The 15914-nt window shown below is 33.8% G+C and overlaps 1 protein-coding gene and 1 non-coding gene across 3 annotated transcripts in view; one reads left to right on the forward strand and one right to left on the reverse strand.

Annotated features, from left to right (window-relative positions):
* Positions 1 to 15914, reverse strand: part of STRN (striatin) — a 109811-nt gene that overhangs the window by 38796 nt on the left and 55101 nt on the right. The window contains exons 5-10 of one of the 2 annotated variants that reach the window (XM_070476830.1): positions 12571 to 12738; positions 10424 to 10559; positions 6246 to 6381; positions 2829 to 2939; positions 630 to 716; positions 16 to 159 (exon numbers count right to left, since the gene is read on the reverse strand). In XM_070476830.1, coding sequence (XP_070332931.1) covers positions 16 to 159; positions 630 to 716; positions 2829 to 2939; positions 6246 to 6381; positions 10424 to 10559; positions 12571 to 12738 — 782 coding nt within the window. The remainder of the gene's footprint in view (positions 1 to 15; positions 160 to 629; positions 717 to 2828; positions 2940 to 6245; positions 6382 to 10423; positions 10560 to 12570; positions 12739 to 15914) is intronic. The other variant, XM_020890041.2, reaches the window with a different exon arrangement.
* Positions 14415 to 14521, forward strand: LOC139031570 (U6 spliceosomal RNA). Its single transcript, XR_011484059.1, has one exon. It is a non-coding gene; the product is annotated as a U6 spliceosomal RNA (small nuclear RNA).

The raw sequence follows: 15914 nt of genomic DNA on the forward strand, positions 1-15914 counted from the left end.
GTCCCAAGTACTTGCCTTCATCTGCCCTATTTATTTCATGTTCAGGAAGCCTGGAGCTGCTGGGTCTGGAAGGTGAACCCACAGATGGCTGCAAGGAGGGAAGTTCATCAACATCTCTCAAATTAGCAAGCATATCTTGTAGTTTTGACCTATTGGGCCCTAGTCCCAAAAAGTGAGAGAGAGAACAAAAAAGAGAAAACAGAATTATTCAACTGCATCAAAATGGTGCCATAAACCTTATTCACATCACACCAATATTCACCTTTAAAACTACCATACTATATTAAAGAGTAATTTATTTTCTAAGTTTTCAAGATTTTTAAAAAGGTATATTACTCTTGAAAAATTATGTTTTACATATATTTTTTAAGTTAAGCTAATGGAATAATGTCATTATTTGCATGAAAAAATGTTCCTGTGCAATTTGGATCATTAAAAATAATATTATTCTATTATTCTAGAATCCTTGTATACAACTCTAAACACAGATACCACAGCCTGTGAAGCTGCTGTGTACTAAATTTAACAATCACATTCTTTTATGTTTGTTTAACTTAAGCTGCATCACTGCTTTACATCCTGAAAATAAGGTACCCAAGGTGAAGTCTCACACCCTACCAATTACTTACCTGTACTTCGATGCTTCATTCTCCCACATCCCTGTTTTGACTGTTTTATATAGGATAGAGGCTGAAACAGATCTTCGGTTGTTTTTCCTGTTATAAGTTTAATTAAGAATGGGAAAATCTTACCCATAGTCCATTATGGTTTTTTCCTATTTTTAAGCAATTTTAACTACTGCCTAGAAATACATTCTAAGATAGTGTGATCAGAGAACACAATTTGACTGAAAATATTTCTACTAGCCCATATTATAAAGACGCAACCTCTTCCAATGAGAAACAGCTCAATTTAAAAAGATACCTACGATGCTTTACAAATTAGTGCTTCCTATGTCAATTCAAAGCTTTCCTTCAGTTCTATTTTCATTTTATGTCTTTCAGTTCTGTTTTTATCATGTCTTCTCTCGTTCCCAGGCTATCATTTTATCAAGATAACCTAAACTGATGATGATAAAATGTGAACTTCAGTCTTCAGTCCTTCTCTCTACAGTGAAAAACATTAGCCTTTCTCCTAAAGAATCATTTTTTCTCACCATACTAAAAAGCTATGTACCATATGCCTGAAACAGTGATCACAATCTTCAGGCTCAGGAAATCCACTAGCTTCTTTTAGCAGGAATACTACTTCAGTCAAATGGTGCAGCTTGAGACCTTAAATGCTTAACTCCAACTACAGCGAAGCCTTGATATTTGATAAGAACCAAATAATAAATAATAGATGAATTCTACATAAGTCCTTGATACCTTTTCAATTAACAGGTCTTTTACATTTTAAGACATTTATTACTGTAGCATGACAAATATATTAACTTTAAGTCAATTTGACAATAAATATTCTCCTTGTTTCTTTAACATGAAAAATATTCCTTAAAATTTCAGCTTAATGGTTTTATCATGGTTATGAAGTCATAAAAAACCATGTCTCACTTTGCTTGTTAAAATTAAATTGCATCAGTATTTTCAATAAAAAGTAGAAAATGTTCCTATGTTTTAATATTAACCTTTCTCATTGTGATTAACTAATATTGAGAAGGCATTAAATGACATTCTCTCTCAGTTACATAATAGTTGGTACAATACTAATATCAATAAAGGCCACTGACTTTCTATCCATTAAAGTGAAATATTTGTAAATTCTAAGATATTTTAAATAAAGATTTAAATATTTATCTGTAACTACTAGGTTATCAAAGAATGACTGATTTTTTTATAATCCTTACCATCACTACAAAAAGAGAAAAAGAAAAAGCATACCCCTCCAGTTTTTTGCAATTTTAAATACTTGCCTCACTCAAGTTGGATTTTAATCTCACTGTATGCTAATATCCCAAAGGATGACATTCCTACTGCCGTAAAAGGGAGACCCATGTCCATACTGTCAATGAGAGTGGTAGCACAAGGAGGTAATTTAACCTTGCTCTCCTAAAAAGGTGGTTAAGATGGTTTTCAGGGATGTGTGAAAGCTTTTGTAATTATATTCTATATACCTAACTAGATCTATTGTTAAACCTTACTAATAACTTGAATAAGACAATGATATGATGCACAGGGCTAGAAATTTCATTTTAGCTTCCATTTTTGATGTGGAACACATTTTGTTGGGAAAAGAAAAAACCTAATTGGTAATATTATAAATGACATTGGCCAAGATTTTAAAATAGAAAAATAAGTACTTTTAAAAAGTTGTGTCTGACTCTGTGACCTGTATAACATGTAGTGATGAGAGCAAATGAACTGTGTGTTATGAACACATAGGATATTCAGGGGTAGAAATTAACCTTCTTTCTGTGACCAAGACCTAAAATTGTAAGCAATTACTTTGGAGGCTTGCCAGAGGGTCACACTAGATGAGATTTAAATTATCAACAGTAAAAAATCATTACTGTAATTAAGCACATAAAGTTTGAAAAATCAAACTAATGCTATGTTTGAAAACACAGTCCCATACACTCATGATGCTCTGGATTTATTATTGGAATACATTATGGTCCCATAATTATATTCACAGCTTTTTTCTTTTTCAAAGTTCATGATCAAATATCTAACCATTTAATTTCCACCCCTGAAGAGCAAGTGAAAAGGAAAGAGGTCAGGAGAAGGAAAAAAAAAAGAGTAAGTAAGTTTTAGGAAAACATTGGGAAAAAAAATTGGGGGATATGAAAGAGGTAAAATTTATGATTTACAGATACAATGTTTTCCACTTACTCTTCACTCCCTTTTTCCCCTTTCTCTCCTTTTTGTATTGTTCCTTGAGTTTGGTAATTACTCCCTGGTCCACATTCCAAGCTTCAGGCATGAGACACTGGTCTTCCTTTTCTAAACAGAGTGAAACAAATGAAACAGCCTTTTTCAATAAGATACTGAACATTCAAAGTCAATTCACTGTTATGTCAATGAATGACATAACAACCATCTTCCTCATAGTATTACCAATTTTAAAGTTATTATTTATTCATCAGATACATGTCACAAGAAATATAATATCCAAGAAACAGTAGTCAATTCTATTTCCTTGGTAATAATATTAAATTTCCCTTGAAACAGATATAGAAAAAAAAAAAAACACTGCAACATTTGAGTGACGTTTAGTAAATTAAGGCTCAAAAGTCTACCATCAAGAAACCCTCATTTTCAGACTGTGATTAGGATTGACTCACAAAAAAATTTCTTACTAATATATGTAATGAAAGATTATTAAGCATTTGTACAAAATAGTCTTCAATGATCTTTTCATTTCAAAAACTGTATTTCTGGCATGTGTTTATCAGCAAATGATCATTTTTATTTTACAGGCTTTATAAATAGCACTTTGCAAACTTATTAATCAACCTGGCATTCAATAGTTAAAATGATTTAAGTGACCTGTTAATTTATAAATATTTAAAGCTGGAAACAGAGCTTCTAAGAAAAAACAAATTCCACCATTAATTTCCACCATTTCAGGACTAGAAAATTTAAAAAGCAAATATTTTATGTATTTTATACTTAATATAAAATAAATTACTATATACATATAACATTATGTAAGTGTTAGCTCAGAACTCTCACCTGAAATCAAGACATATATCCACTTGCTTACTCTGTATTTCCATTAGGAACTCTAATCACAAACCAAACACACAAAACCAAACTCCCAATCTTTCCCATCCCATCTCTTCCATCTACAGGTTTTCCCATCTTATTTGAAGGCCCTATCAATAACCTGTGATATGCAGATGACACCACCCTTATGGCAGAAAGTGAAGAAGAACTAAAGAGCCTCTTGATGAAAGTGAAAGAGGAGAGTGAAAAAGTTGGCTTGAAGCTCAACATTCAGAAAACTAAGATCACGGCATCCGGTCCCATCACTTCATGGCAAATAGATGGGACAACAGTGGAAACAGTGGCTGACCACTTTTTTGGGCTCCAAAATCAATGCAGATGGTGACTGCAGCCATGAAATTAAAAGACGCTTACTCCTTGGAAGGAAAGTTAGGACCAATCTAAACAGCATATTAAAAAGCAGAGACATTACTTTGTCAACAAAGATCCGTCTAGTCAAGGCTATGGTTTTTCCAGTAGTCATGTATGGATGTGAGAGTTGGACTATAAAGAAAGCTGAGCACCGAAGAATTGATGCTTCTGAACTGTGGTGTTGGAGAAGACTCTTGAGAGTCCCTTGGACTGCAAGGAGATCCAACCAGTCCATCCTAAAGGAAATCAGTCCTGAATATTCACTGGAAGGACTGATGCTGAAGCTGAAACTCCAATATTTTGGCCACCTGATGCAAAGAGCTGACTCATTTGAAAAGACCCTGATGTTGGGAAAGATTGAAAGCAGGAGGAGAAGGGGACGACAGAGGATGAGATGGTTAGATGGCATCACCGACTCAATGGACATGAGTTTGGGTAAACTCCGGCAGTTGGTGATGGCATGCTGCGGTTCATGGGGTCGCAAAGAGTCGGACATGACTGAGCGACTGAACTGAACTGAACTACACTTTCATTTGATCAGACCAAAAACCTCCCTTTTTTCCAAATCCCACAACTATTTCAGGAAATACTGTTTCTCTACCTTTAAAACACATCTAGAATCTGACCACTCCTCAGCATATTCACTACTTCTCTGACCTCTGCTTCTTCCTAGAATTACAGCACATGTTTTCCCCTCTCCACTTCAAGTCTACTGCCAACATTAATTGCCCTGGGTGGTCTATTCTCAACACAGCAGCCAAAGTGATGCTTTCAAACAAAAGCTGGATCATGTCACCCTTCTGGCTCAACCGTCCCATGGTTCTCCATCTCACCAGTGGTCTACAAAGCTCCACTTGATTCGGTCACTTCCTACTACATTTCCCTCATTATCATTCTGCTCCAGCCACCCTAGCTCCCTTGAATTCCTCAAACATACCTGGATTACAGCTATCTTAGGGCATATGTTCTAGTTTTCTTCTTGAACACTCTTTCCCTGGATACTATGTGGCTAAGTCTCTCATCTACACTGTCTCTCATTCAAATGTTACCCTCTCAATGCACCTTCCATGATCAATCTATCTTATATTGTAACCTAGCCACTCCACTCCACCCTGTCCCCAGCACTCTCCATCCTATTTACTCTGTTCTACTTTTTCTATTTCCCATTGCATTTATCACATTGACTTACTGTATCATTTATCATGTTTATCTCTTGCTGCCTACATCCTCTTAGTAGAATGTAGGCCCACAGGGGTAGGGATCTTCATCTAGAAGACTTGGCACAAAGAAGGCACGTAATCAGTATTTGTTGAATGATTGAAATAAACCAAAATGAACCAGAATAATCAGAAATCTGTCTATTTTAACAAGTTTCAGTCCACAGTTTAAAAAACAGATCACTGGGTCTCTGAACATAAAAACTCAACACTTTTATTCTACTATCAATAGTAGAAAGTCTACTTTTTTTCAGAAAAATCTAACAATCAAAAATGTAGATTTTCATCAATTACATCTTAATAATAAATTAAACTGAGTTAGATTTTAGATCCTAGAATGCCTTCAGCTTTTTAAAGTACAAATTTAGCTATATCATACTCTTAACACCATACTGATAACAACAGTAACAGAAGATCATAGGAGAACTGTGATAAACCAGAAGATGCCAGAGATGAGATTTCTAAGTCCTTTACAAGGACTTCCCTGGCAGTCCAGTGTTAAGACTCTGTACTTCTACTGCAAGGAACACAGGTTTGATACCTGGTCAGGGAACTAAGATCTCACATGCCATGAGGCATGGCCAAAAAAAAACAAGAAAGAAAAGAAAAAATAATGAGATCTTCTACTATGTTCTCATACTCAATTTCCACAAAATCTAGACTTGCAAGTTCTACTGTTTAGGCAGAAACATTCTATAAATTCAAATTATTTTCATACTATACCATTTATGTTAAAAAAAAATGAGGAAGGTAAATAGCTGTACAACTTTCTTTAAACACACAGACACACATCCTGGAAAAAAGGTCATGATGGTTAAAAAGTCCACAGAATGTCCAACATTTTAATACTGTAAGAGATTTAAAGTGTTCTTCAAGATGCTGCTTTCCTAGTAAAATATTAGTTTCGTTCATTTACATAACGTCTCTGGTTGGATCCAGGATTCCTCCTTACCCCAGTCTGTCCCATCGCCTGCGCTTCTGGAGTCACTGTCTCCTTCTTCTGATGTAACCAAGAAGTCAAACTCCTTTAGAGCTTCTTTTGTATCTCGATCTTCACTGCTATCGGGCAATACTTTCTTCCTAACAATCTAATGATAAAAGCATGCTCAATTAAAATACTGGAATATATTATGGAATTAAATAAAGAAGACAATATCCCTTTACCCCTGAATGAGAAAACCCATATATTATTTTCTTCAGAAAATACATCTTTGTTGGGTCAAGTAACTGTGATACCTATATAATTCAGTAGAAAACACAGATATCATTTTAAGATTTTACATATTATTAAACATTTTAAAGCAGTAATTTAAACTTTGTTCAATGATGGCTTCTTTTAAATAAACAAAAGTAATCACATATTGAAAACATTGGCATACAACACATGCATTTATATTACAGAGAGAAGAAAAATGTCCCTGACATACTGTATTATGAGAACCACAATCAAATCTTACATTTCTGGGATGCAGTCTGTACAGTGTGCAGATATTCTAATCTAACCAAAGAAAGAAACACTTCATAAAACACTGCAAGAATTTTTCAGAATATAACCATGATAAATTTTAAGTCTAGTACATCATTCTCTCATAAAACCTAAAATCACAAAAACCACAAATTCAGAAATGCATGCCACAATACAAAGAAGGTATTCCGTTGGAGGGAGTGGGGGAGGGAGAACTCTTCCCATTATTATTTCCACCATCCCAAGCTTTCATCAATTTCCTCTAATAACTGTATACATATTCAAATTTTTCTTAAAATACAGATCTTTCAGAGATATACATAACTTAGATTTAATAACAAATCTAACAAGGACCATTATGTCTCATTTTTTTATGTCTCATTTTTATATATTTAGAAATATCTCTGGAATCATAAGGTGAAAAAGTTAATCATGAGAAAAGAGAAGGAGATAGAAAGGAGGAAAATTATCCAGACTGTAATGCAAAGAACAATCAAACTTCAATACAGGACAAAGAGCCAGAAAGGACAATGAACATATGTGTCTTTTCTAAGAAAATCCACTATTAATAGCCTGAACATAACCATCAGCTAAGAGCTTTGTGCTTCTGTTATTTTATTTTCTTGAATCTATTTAACTCTTTTTAATTAAGGAAATAAAGTGACATTTAAAAAAACCTGTTTGTTCTACTAAACATTTTAATAGGATAATTTTCAGCCACTCTCTCTATATATATAGTACTGCAATCAATCTTTTAAGTCCTGCTTACACATTGCTACATAGAGTTAGATTTTTTAAGTCTTTTGGCATGGAGTTGTTACACTGCAGCTGTGAAAATTAATGCATCATAAAAATTAGCAAAACTAATACAAAACTATTACAAAGAAACCAATTATTTATTTAGAAATATTTTTCTAAAAGAAAACTAGAAGAATCTTTGGGTCCAGCATTTAAATAGAATTAAATATGTTTACACTAGCTGTGCCTTCATGGCTTGGTCACAGAATTACCATAATCAGCACTAACTGGAAGTCAGGATATTTATGAAATTGATTATTTAAAAAGAAATCAGGATACAGTTAGGAATTTCTATTAAGACCATACTTGATAGGAATAATAAACAGTTTATAGATTTTTTAATATTTAACTAACATAATGACTAACAACAAAACTTAAAGCATCATAGTTATTATTTAACCACTGAGCTACAAGTACTTTGACAGAAAAATAATATCTCAGTGCAATCATCCCATAGAAATCACAACTCAGCATAAAATTTCCAAATGTTAAAAAAAAAAAATTTCAAATGTTAGGATGAGAAAAGTTATCATACAAGTTTCGGCATTTTATTTTACCACAGTCAGTTTAAACACAAGTGATTACTACTTGTTTGAATAATAAAAAGAGGGAGTAACTTCTTCGATTTGAAGTAACACCCATGGCAGGGCTGTATTAGAGCAAGCACTACACTACCAAACAGTGGCCGGGGAAACATGAATCCAGAAACAGTCAGCTGAGAGCCTCTGATGGGAGCAGAGGGCTTGAACAGAAAAGAGAAGTCACACTCAGAAAGAAAGCACTTTACAGTTAAACATCATTTTCAAACGTAGTGTTTCACTTACGCCTCACAAAATTCTCTGGGGATAAGATGGGTACTTGTTATAGGCCCGATTTTACAAACTAAAAAACTAAGCCTGAAGGGTTAAAAAGCACTGATAATTAGTAACAGAACTGAGGCTTTAGCCCCAGGCCTAGACTCTAGGTCCAGTCTGCTTTATTTATCCTTCCTTCCTTTCCTCCCTCCTCTTCTTAAATAAACGTGAAGGAGGAAATGTGAACACTCTCCTAAAAGCAAAGCATGCCCTCATCTCTTACTTTAAATAAAGCAGAAGGAGCAGGAGGAAGAAAAAAGAGAAGGAGAAGAGGGAAAGAGAGAGAGGAGAGGAGAGAGGTTAAAAAGGGGGAGAGAGACTGGCATGAAAACAGAAATACAGACCAATGGAAGAAGATGGAAAGCCCAGAAATAAACCCATGCACCTATGGGTAACTTATCTTTGACAAAGGAGGCAAGAATATACAATGGGGCAAAGACAGCCTCTTCAATAAATGGTGCTAGGAAAACTGGACAGTTACATGTAAAAGAAATTAGAACACTCCTAACACTATACACAAAGATAGACTCAAAATGGATTAAAGACCTAGATGTAAGACCAGAAACTATAAAACTCTTAGAGGAAAACATAGGCAGAACACTCAATGACATAAATCAAACCAAGATCCTATATGACCCACCTCCTAGGGTAACGGAAATAAAAACAAAAGTAAACAAGTAGGACCTGATTAAACTTAAAAGCTTTTGCACAGCAAAGGAAGCTATAAGCAAGGTGAAAAGACAACCCTCAGAATGGAAGAAAATAATAGCAAATGAAACAACTGACAAAGGATTAATTTCCAAAATATTCAAGCAGCTCATACAACTCAATATCAGAAAAACAAACAACCCAATCAAAATAGTGGGAAAAAGACCTAAACAGATATTTCTCCAAAGAAGACATACAGATGGCTAACAAACACATGAAAAGATGCTCAACATCACTCATTATTAGAGAAATGCAAATCAAAACTACAATGAGATATCACCTCACACTGGTCAGAATGGCCATCATCAAAAAGTCTACAAACAACAAATGCTAGAGAGGATATGGAGAAAAGGGAACACTCTTGCACTGTTGGTGGGAATGTAAATTGATACAGCCACTATGGAAGACAGTGTGGAGATTCCCTAAAAAACTAGGAATAAAACCACCATATGACCCAGAAATCCCACACCTAGGCATCTTCCCGAGGAAACCAAAATTGAAAGAGACACATGTATCCCATTGTTCACTGCAGCACTACTACAATAGCTAGAACATGGAAGCAACCTAGATATCCATCAACAGAGGGGTGGGATGGGGAGGGAGGTTCAAAAGGGAGGGGATATATGTATACCTATGGCTAATTCATACTGAGGTTTGACAGAAAACAGCAAAGTTCCATAAAGCAATTATCCTTCAAAAAAAATAATTTTTTTAAAAAGTGGGGAGGAGAGAGGTTAAAAAGAAGGGGACAAAATAAAGAAGGGACGAGAAGGGAGAAGCAACAATTTAGATGTACATCTCATTCCAGGACTCTACCATGGGAAAGTCGATAAACTTACAAAAATCGGAACAAAACCACAGAAGAACCCTAAACATGTTTGGAGAAATCTAATGGGAGAGTTCTGAAAATGTGGGGTCCTTGCCTACCAAAGCAACCCTGACATGACAAACAAAAACCACACCGTTTAGAGCTGATGCCAGTCACCATCAGGCACCATAATGGGCTGTCAGTTCTATTGTCTTATGGCACCAAGAACAATGCATTGTTATAACACACATTTACCATACTCACTAACCCTATAAAAATGTTGAAATCTTTAATGAATTAACAAAAACCTAAAGAATGAGGGCCTTGAGGAGAAAACTGCTACACTAAAAATATTCTTGAAGTCAAAACAATAACTTTCAGATTAAATTTCCCCAAATTTATGGAAAAATAAAAGTTCAGGGTTTAAGTTGAAGGATATGGATTTTTAAAGTATGTGTAATAGCCCCCAAAATATTTATATCTGTTATTCAACTCACTGTTGAAGTATCAATGATGCTTTTCTCTCTTCCATCAATGTCATCATCTTCATCTTCATCACTGAAATCTGCAGCTGCACTTTCAAGGAATTTAAAATTATCCAGCACGGAGGCAGAATCTGTTAACTCGGATTTTCTGGTTTAAAATATATACATTTTGCTCAGTTAATTTTTTAAACTCAGCGTAAGAATTAATCCATGATATACTGCACTGACTTCTGTTTATATTGAATTATAAGCCCCCCCCAAATCACACTAGGATCTACACTGATTCTTATCTATTACATTTCCATGGATTTTAACTTGGAAAGCAATATATGAAGAAACTGGTTACTCTTTTAAAAAAGTACTTTTCAATCATAGCTACTACTTAGATTAATGGCAATCTAATACAAAGAACTCTTCCTTCTGATTTAGTATTATTTTGATTATTAAGCCAAACAATGCATTTCTCTTTGAAATATTTTTATTATCTCTGCCTGTTTTTCTCTATCCTTTTTTCTTTCTTCAACTCTTCCTCTTCCATAACTAAGAAAATAACTAGCAGATACAGAATTTTCTCTGATGCAATCTCGTATTTCTAAACAGCTAAAGAGTTGAAAAAAGCAAATGTGTATATGAAGCTTACTAAAAACAGTATTTTAGTTTAATATACTACTATAAAACGATCTTACTGATCAATAAATCCTTAATCTGGAAATGATTAACTTTTCAAATATGTGAGATTTTAATTTAGCTCTCTCTAAAGAAATTCATCAATTTCCTAATGACCAGAATAGAATGACTGCTCTCCAGTTCATTAGGAAATGTTTTAGATAACAAGACATTTTCCTAAAAAGCGTTTAGCCATAACTATGAACAAAATTCTCAAAACAGGTAAATCTTAAATTTCAAATCTGCTGGGAGCTATGTTTTTGTTCTTTTCTAACCTACTCTCCATCCTTACAGAAGATTCAGGATAATACCTTTATCAGTTTCAAAAGACAGGTCAAGGCCAAAACATAAGACTAGAGTGGCCTTTCTTAAGCATCTTTATAATAATTTAAACTAATTCATTAGGTGAAATATAATCAGGATTAATGCCCACACTGTCTATGTCTACACAGAGAAACAATCTACATCTTACATTTATGAAATAAGTTATGTAATCTTAACTATTAATGAGCACATTTAAGAATGCTCCAATGACATTTGTTTACAAGACATATGTTTAAACTTTTACCTAAACCCCATAATTTTAGTTTATGTCCCAAATAACAGAAACTATGTTCTTACTAGAAAATGTACAGAGCTCAACTAAAACCATTCTTCCAGCCTAAACATGAGTTAAAGTAACATCATATTTAAATTTCAAAGAATCTTTGACTTTTTAATTTAAGAATTATGACAAATTATTTTTTCAATAAAGAAGAATCTCCTTATTAAACCCTTCACCTTCATTTTAAGCAGAATTCAATGTAACTGTATGGTATATGGGCTCCCCTGATGGCTCAGACAATCAGGAATCTGCTTGCAAGGCAGAAGACCTGGGTTTAATCCCTGGGTTGAGAAGATCCTGATCCAAAAAGCAAAATGAAATGTTTCTGCTACTGAATTTTTCACTTATTCTATCAACTAGGAAAAAAAAAAATATATATATATATATACACACACACCATACACATATATACTTGAAATAGATATTTTTCAAAATGAAGAGGAGTTATAGCATTATTAGATAAATGAAAATGGCTAAGAAAAGGTTTACATCAAAAGAATTAAGTATTTATATGATTTCTGGGTCACCAAGAATGAAATTTCATTCTTATAGACTTGAAATGAATTTCCAAATAAGATCTTTTATGAAGTTATAATAGTAAGAGGTGACTGAGCTTCAATGAATTAAAATTTATATTAAATCCATAAATTTCAAGCAAATAAAAATACCTTAAATAAAAATATTATTCTTAAAAGTCATAAATGATAACTCTAATCCCTATGTATATCTTCTATCAAATAAAATTTTAAACTTTTTATTAAACTTTATCATTAAATTACTTCTGTAACAGTACCTGGAAGTGAAAGTATCCACACGTGTCACCCATAAGCCAAAAATATTAATAAGAACTAAAACTACAGCCAAACCACTTTCCAGACAAAATACTTACCCAATCATTGCTGTCTCTTTAACTTCAGCTTCTGTGCCATTTATAACTGAGTCCTGATTTTTGTCATCTTCCCTGTCAGTGACATCACTTGAAATGCCCAACAAAGCTCGCACTCGTTTGGATTTCACATCTAAAATAGTATCTGTGTAACCCACCTCCTGTAGATACCTGTGTGTGAAGAGGATCTTTACAATTCAGACATATCGGAATCAGTACTCTACTACTGGATATCTAAATAAAAACATTTCTTTAAACTCACTGTCTGCGTAAGACTGGATAGCACAGTACTATGCTAGTAAGACTCACTAATAAATAATCTTCCAGCTGCAGATGGAGCTGTCTCCTGCAGTACCAGCCTCTATGGTCACTGAGAAAAACCAAAGAACTATACAATACACCATTCATTTATCGTAAGAAGCAGCTATTCCTTAATATATCTAATATTACATTCTTTCTTCTAGGCAGGGCTGGAGTAAGCTCACTCTCAGATGTTACTAAATTACTATTTTATAATAGTAATGAGAATAACCAGTAGTCTTTTTACACTTTTGATGTTACAGTATCACTGGATCAACTGAGATCTATAGAGAATGTTTCTAGCATATATAGCTTCCTACATGACATACAAAACCGCGGGATATTCCAAACAAGTCACTTCTACAGAAGGGAAGCTCTTATCCTGAGACAACTCTGCAATAAAAATAAACCACAGTTCAACTGTATGATCCTATGTGGGATGAGTGGGTGTACAGGGGTGTGTGTGCTGCAGAAAGGAGAAGCATGGAAAAGAAAGAATAGGTTTTGTATGGAGAGTTAAACATGGGTTCAAAGCCCATTTCTTCCACTTTTTTCCTGTGTAGCATTAATTCTTCTGAACTTTAGCTTTCTTTCTCTTAAAGAAACATATCTAGTGTAGTGCCTGGCATACAAAAGGTGCTCAGTATCTATGAACAACAAAAGATGACCAAAAACAACCAAAAGTGGTAGTGGTAGGAACATGAAAAAGGCAAATGTTAATAATAAAGTCATTAATAAATGTAACAGACAATATCAGACATTAAATTATATGTAAGTATCAAGTCTATGAAATGAAAGATAAAACAAAGATCAAAAAGATAAGCAGTCTAAGATCAGTTTGAGATCTGGTATTAAGAGTTATTATTGCTCAAAGAGATATCTCACAAAAAGACATGTGACCAAACATGTCCAGTATCTATAGAAAGGTTTTAATTAAAATTATAATCAGTTGATTGTTACAAACAAATACAAAAGAATTATGTTTTCTATTTTTAACAAGTAATATTTGATACATAACTAACTTTAGGAACAAAATCACATTACAAATACTGTTTCAAAAACTGCTTGTTCCATAAATAAACTGGTTTTACTAAATAGCTACTTCCTCATTCATTAATATTTAGGTTGGTGCAAAAGTAACTGCGGTTTTGCATTGTTGAACTTTGCCATTTGATACTGGAATACAGTCTTAAATAAATGTGGCTGTTATACATCGTTTTAATGTGCATTTCTCACTTTATGTTTTTTTTGCTTTAATGACTTAGTACTTGCTGCTTATTTTATATGTATTTTAGACTATGGAAATGATGTTAGACAAAAAGCAAATTCAAGCAATTTTTTTAAGTTCAAAATCGGTTGTAAAGCAGCACAGATAACTCACAACATCAACAATGCATTTGGCCCAGCAAACTGCTAACAAATGTACAGTGCAATGGTGGTTCAAGAAGTTGTGCAAAGGAGAGGAGATGATGGAGATGAGGAGCACAGTGGCCGGCCATCAGAAGTTAACAACAACCAACTGAGAGCAACCATCAAAGCTGATCCTCATGCTGGCCTTGGCAGCACATATACTAAAATTGGAATGATACAGAGAAGATTAGCATGGCCCCTGCGCAAGGATGACACACAAATTCGAGAAGCGTTTCATATTAAAAAAAAAAAAAAAAAAAGCTGATCCTCTTACAACTACAGAAGTTGCCAAAGAACTCAACATCAACCATTCTACGGTCATTTGGCATTTGAAGCAAATTGGAAAGGTGAAAAAGCTTGATAAATGGGTGCCTCAAAACAGAAAAAGAAAAAAAATTGTCATTTTGAAGTGTCGTCATCTCTTATTCTATGAAACAACAACAAACCATTGCTTGATCGGACTGTGATGTGTGATGAAAAGTGGATTTTACAGGACAACTGGCCATATTCATCTGACTTCTCGCCAACCAACTACCACTTCTTCAAGCAACTCAGCAACTTTTTGCAGGGGAAATGCTTCCTCAACCAGCAGGAGACAGAAAATGCTTTCCAAGAGTTCATCAAATCTTGAGGCATGGATTTTAACGCTACAGGAATAAACTATCTTATTTTTCATTGGTAAAAATGTGTTAATTTTAATGATTCCTATTTTTATTAATAAAGATATGTTTGAGTCTAGTTATAATAATTTAAAATCCATGATCTGAGACCACAATTAGGTCTGCACGAAGCTAATAAAATGTCACCTCTGAGAGGCAGGTGAGTCTTTTAAAAATACTTCTTGGATTGCTATCATAACCACTTGTCATTTAAAAAAAAAAAAGGAACAAAATCAGGACTTTAAGAACACTTATTTATTTATAAAAGGAAAACACATAAACCACTTTTAAGACCACAGTGAAAGCCCACGTATTAAATACTAATGAAGTCTCATTTTCTTCTAACTTTGAGGAGATAAAAAAATAGATGTAAGGAGAAACTTTAACATCCTCTCCCCATTATCAAAAGAAATGACTGGCATGCAATCCACTTTAGAAACAACAGGTTTAGATTATTCACAAGCCCAAGAGAATAAACCAGGGAGCAAATCTCATTTTACTGAGATACAAATCAAACTACCAATTTCAAATGTAACATGCAAGGGTTAGGCACTGAGTTGATGAGCAGGTCTAGCCCCTCTGCTTGACACCTGAATCTCAACCCAGCGTTGGTCCCTCTTTATACTCTCAAATTCAACATTTTATAGGAGAGACTATATGTTAGCATAATATATACAAATTTGGGAAATCCAATAAGTTCTCCCATCTATTTAAAATAAAGTTTAAAAACATAACATAAAGATATCATGAATAGATTAATAATATAGCATATGTATATTCATATATAAAAAGTGGAAAGAAAAAAGTAACTAAGGGTACAGAATTCTTCAGACCATACATTTAAACATATAATAAATTAGAAGCTCTCAACTGTACTTTTTGATAAAACTAATCTATGGATAGATAAAGCTAATCTATGGATTATTTGCTATGGAAAGCAAAATCTATTCTTGATAATCCTAGTTAATATTTATTGAA

Source organism: Odocoileus virginianus, chromosome 2 (genome assembly GCF_023699985.2).
Source record: "Odocoileus virginianus isolate 20LAN1187 ecotype Illinois chromosome 2, Ovbor_1.2, whole genome shotgun sequence".
NCBI classification, from domain to species: Eukaryota; Metazoa; Chordata; class Mammalia; order Artiodactyla; family Cervidae; genus Odocoileus; species Odocoileus virginianus.